General features: G+C 45.4%; 1 protein-coding gene across 1 annotated transcript in view; it reads left to right on the top strand.

Annotated features, from left to right (window-relative positions):
* Positions 1–236: 236 nt before the first annotated feature.
* The window catches only part of scn1bb (sodium channel, voltage-gated, type I, beta b), a 13,344-nt gene continuing 8,458 nt past the window's right edge, over positions 237–5,122 (top strand). The window contains exons 1-2 of the mRNA XM_008301084.1: positions 237–1,371; positions 3,403–3,569. Of these exons, the coding sequence (XP_008299306.1) occupies positions 1,323–1,371; positions 3,403–3,569 (216 nt within the window). The 5' untranslated portion in view covers positions 237–1,322. The remainder of the gene's footprint in view (positions 1,372–3,402; positions 3,570–5,122) is intronic.

Raw genomic sequence — 5,122 nt, 5'->3', positions numbered from 1 at the left:
CCCTTAACTTTTCCCTTAAGAGCTCAACCAGAATCCGACTTCAGTTAAAGTCACGCAGCTGCAGCATCCTCTCAGAGAAGTGGGTGTGAATTATTACGAAACGTGTTTGTACGGTTGTAATAACCTGCGATAACCAGCTGCAGGAGTTTAATTAAAAGAAAGAAGAAAAAAAAAGCAGAACAAACACGCTGGCGCGTTAATTTCCGGAGTGATGCTGCGCTGAGCTGCAGGAGCTCATTTAAAGGGCCAGTGCGCCTCTTCACGCACCTCTAACCTGCTTTATGAGACATTAAACGCGGTTTAATCTGCAGCAGCTCCCTCTCAACGCTGCTCTTGTTCAAACCGAGCAGCTGAAGCCGCTGTTTCCTCCGCAGCTCGGCTCCGGCGCCGCGCAGCCGTGGTTGCGTTTTTACCGCAGTGCATCTGCAGCATCTCGGAGGAGCCGCTGTGGCGCAGCACGAAACGGCGACGGAGCAGCTCCGAGAAGCGTCTCTCCCTCCTCTGTCCGGCTTTTATGCGCGCTCAGGCGGGTTTATGTGCGATGCCAGCGCCGAGGAAACATCTCTGCTTCCAGCACGGAGTCATCAGATAGGAGGCGAGCGGACAGGAAGGGTTTACTGTGGCCTCCGGCAGCCGCAGCACAGGAGGCCTTCAAATCAGGACAGGAGCCTCTGAGTCCATCCATTCAGGATCCAAACATCAGACCTCCAAACGGGTCTTTCTTTATTCTAGTAGCCTGCAGAGGTAGCCTTGAGATTCTCACCACAGAGCATGCAAACCAACCCCATATGCACTCGCATGTAGGTGTGTGTTCAGTAGCTGCATGTTGCACACACAGGTGTCTTTGTGAAGCTGTTTTGTCGTCCACATCTGGAGCTCTGTGCATCCAAGACCTCAGGGAAAGTCAGACCTCAGGGTGTGGAGCTGCAGCACTGTGAGTCCACGTTCACCCAAGGGTGACCATCAACACAGGCGCTGGAGGCACATCTGGGGGCAAAACTCAGAAGCAGCAATAATTTGTGGCAATAAATTCTGCAGGAGACTGTTGCAGGCTCGAGCCAAAGACCAGAGGAGGAACAAAAATTGCATGTTTTTAAGGGAAAGGAAAGACAAAGAGGCCTGATTGCACTTTACAATGCATGTTTAGCTGCTAGCTGCCACCCAGAGTGACAGTAGCTCTGAGCTTTTACTATTCACACATCAGCTGAACATCTTCAGACCTCCATCACCAACATCCAGCTGAACACGCAGAGCTTCTCCGGTTGAGGGTTTTTTGAGGCTCCTGGTCCAGTAAAGCAGCTTTTTTTTTTTTTAAAATCATCATGGCTTCATCACACCTCCTGCTGCTGACTCTGCTCTGCGGCCTGTTCGGTGAGTCGGTCCTTATTTACCTCTTTGTTTGTTTGTTTGTTTGTTTGTAGTGATTGTAGATCATCAGCTGCTCTAATGTGCTCTGGATGTGGGTGAAGCAGTGAAAGCAAATTGAACAAAGGCTTCCCAGATCTGTGCTTTTTTTTAGGACTCTTTGGCCAAACTGGCCCACATTTGAGCGGTCTATATAGGACTGGTTTGGACCTGGACCAGTCTGATGAGGTCTAGATGAGAGAAAAATCTAAAAAGATTCACAAATGAGATTCTGTGTCTTAAAGAATTTTTAGCACCTTTGGGAGAATCTCCTGCAGATTTGACCATTTTCATGCCGTTACGTTAGACCTGGACTCGTCTAATGTGGCCTTAATGTGTATGAAGCAGTGAAATTAGCTTTTTTTTTACAAACAGAATATTAGATTTGTGGAGGCTTTGGTCTCTGTGGGACCATCTACTCCACATACGACCGCTCTAATGTCGTCTACATGCAAAGGAGTCTTTATATTTTAAGCATTTTCATACATAGAATAAAGCATTAGCTGTAATTTAAACACCCTTCAGCCTCTCGGGCTTAAACTGATGCAGTTTATTTCCTTCACGTAGAGATGATCTAATGTCATGTACATGTAGGAGAAAAAAAAGCAGTAAAATCTAAATAGTTTCTTTGCATTTTCATCAATAAAACAAAGAAGTCAGAGGTTGTGTTTTCATCTGGTTCACATTTGATCCATCTGAAAACACACTGAGCCTTTTAAACTGATGTGAAAGACACAAATCTAATAAAGGATTCACAGACTGGAAGGCGTGTCTTAAATATTGAGCAGCTCTGGTATAATCAAAGGTGGATTTGACCCGTTTATCAGATCTGGACCTGCTCCAATGTGGCCTACGTGTGACAGAAGTGGTGAAATCTCCACTTTTTTTCCTGCATTTTCCTCGAGTAGAACAAAGGATTCACTTGATAAACTGGGTTTTAAAGAAGCTTCAGCCTCTCTGGGAGAAGCTAGTCCATGATGTGGATCTGCCCGAATGTTGTCTAAAGGCTCCTAAAGCAGTTAAATGTCTATTTTATTGGCATTTTTGCTGATAGAATAAAGGATTCACAAAACGCTCTGTGGCCTCTCTGGCATGATGTGATGTGGGGTTTTTAGCAATTTATACACAACGGTTGAAGCGTAATGTGGTCTACATGTAAATAAATATATATATTTTTTGCATTTTCACAAATAGAGTGACGGATTTGCGAACCAGAACTTGTGTTGTTTAAAAAAACACGCTGTAAGAAAGCTAGCCCACATCTGACCAGTCCGTCTCTGAGCAGCGATTTTAACCCTGGACCTCAAGTGGTTTAGATGAAGCAGCAAAATCAACATTTTACAAATCAGAAAGTCTGTTTTATAGAATGTTCAGTCTCTGACCAGCTTATGTTTGGATGTTTTAGATCCAGACCTGGTATAATGTGGTAAAAATGCCAAATAAGCAGCATAATAATATCTCTTGTTTTTTGATTTCTCACATAGAATCTCAAACAGAACAAAGGTTTTATAGGACTCTGTAGGGTAACTAATCCCGATCCTATTTCTTTTTTGCATTTTCACCTAATCAGACGCTGCATTGTAAAGACTCTTTAGCCGCCGTGGCATAATCTGACGCAGACAGAAGCGGTCTGCGTAGCCTGATTTTAGATCTGGACTTGGTTTAATGTGGTCCATCAGTGAAATTCCCCTTTTGTTGCGAATAGAAATAAAGGTTTTTACAGATCAAAACTGCATCTTAAAGACTCTTTAGCACCTCTGGGATTATCAAATACCAGTCTACGTGCAAGAAAAGCAGTGAAATCTCTTTTTTTTCCCCACGTTCACACATAGAATGAAGGTGTTTTAGTACCTCTGGCGTAACATAATGCAGTTTTTATCAGCATAGACGGTGAGTTTAGATGTGAATCAGGTGGTATCGGGATGAAAAAAGACAGAATGAAGGTCAGACGCTGTGCATGAAGTGGTTTTAGCTGACGTCTGTGATCTCGTCCCACAGTGTACCGGTGTCATGGCGCCTGCGCGGAGGTCGACTCGGACACGGAGGCCGTGGCAGGAAAAGGCTTCAAACTGGGCTGCATCTCCTGCAAGAGGAGGAGCGAAGTGGACGGAGCCGCCACCGTAGAGTGGTACTTCCGGCCCAGCGGGGAGGCCGACTCCATAAGAGTGAGTGCCAACTGCAAACCACCTTCAGCCGGGAGTATTTTTAGACCGACGGCAGCTCGGCGTGGAGTCGAGGCTTCTCAGGGAGTCTTAGTCATGACAGGTCCCGTGTGGTGGGAGAAAATCCATTTTTATTGTGCTCTGTGGCTGCTACGGGCCTACTTCTGCAAATAGATCAGAATTTCATCAAGTTTCCACAAAGAAACTGTCACGCAGCTCAAACTCTGTGTCCACCAGGTTTATTTCACTTCTGCTGAGCTGTTTTCTGATTCTTAATGAAGAGCTCAGTCTTTCAATCTGAGAGTATTTTGTCACAGTTTGCTTTGGTTGTGGATTCTGAACCACAGCTGGGAAACATCTGGTCTGACGCGAGCTGACTTAGCATAGCCACTTAGCCATTTTACGTCAAACATCGGAAAAGAACTATTTATAAAATTTTTACAGTTTTCAGTCGACCTGAAAAAGCACGACCATTAAAGATACCTAAGTGACTCTAACCCAAAACCCCTTCTGCTAAAGTTTCCCAAATGTTCTGCTGTAGGCTGCAAGAGTGAACACAAGAGTCTTCATGCACTGCTAGCGTCTGAGGAACCAAACACCCAGTGGATTAATATTGATGGAAATGTCACCACAACAGTAGGAAAAAAAATACACTGTAGTTGTGCAGCTAATGTGGCTAACATTAGCTGTTTTCAACCTAAACTCAGCTGCCGTTTCCATCCGTTAGCTTCTCTCCTGCGCTCTGTTGTGGTGGCCGACGGGGCAAATGACGTGCAGGAACGCAAACGAGCTGCAAATACACAAAAGCATTGCATGAACAGAAACGCGCTGCTAAAGGAAAACGCTGCATAGACAGACACACAACAGAAGGGCCTCTAGGGGCAGTAGTGAGCTTTTCACCCGAGAGGCAGACAACGGTGAGCGAGACAAGTAACGGTAGTTGAGGGAGAAGCTGCATGAAAAGGTTTGTATTCTCTCGTCTCCGTGGATAAACATAGATAACAGAGAACACAGGGAGACGGTAGTAAAACTCCACTTCAGCACCCAGATAATCACAGCGACTGAAAAGCTAAAGACCCTCGAGGCCTGAGGCACTTCTGTTGTGTGACTGGATGTGCAGCGTTTTCCTTTTGCAGCACGTTTCTGTTTACGCAGCGCTTTCATGTATTTGCAGCTCCTTTGTGTATCTGCACATCATTTGCCGCCGTCAGCCGCCGCACTCTGTGCTCACACAAACTACAGCTCAGCTCTCCATAAAGCAGCTCTCGTTCACACATTTATCTGTCACTGTTGTCAGAAAACGACGGACGAGAGTGAAACAGCAACCGAAACGTTCCGACGACACGTTAACCAACAGTCGCTTTATGTCCAAGCTGTGGCTAAAATACAAATTAGTTTTTACAACGTCGTCTTACAGAAAGTTAAAAACAAGCCGTGACGTAAATTTGGTGATATTTCCATGCAGACAGCTGTTTTGCTTTGTGCTGTCAATCGCAAATGCAAAGAGAGTGTTCTTCCTGAAGGGGGCGGGGCCAGCAGCAGCACAGAGAGTGTTC

The sequence above is a fragment of the Stegastes partitus genome, unplaced genomic scaffold (genome assembly GCF_000690725.1).
Source record: "Stegastes partitus isolate 25-593 unplaced genomic scaffold, Stegastes_partitus-1.0.2 Scaffold1627, whole genome shotgun sequence".
NCBI classification, from domain to species: Eukaryota; Metazoa; Chordata; class Actinopteri; family Pomacentridae; genus Stegastes; species Stegastes partitus.
This window is presented reverse-complemented; position numbering and strand designations above follow the sequence as displayed.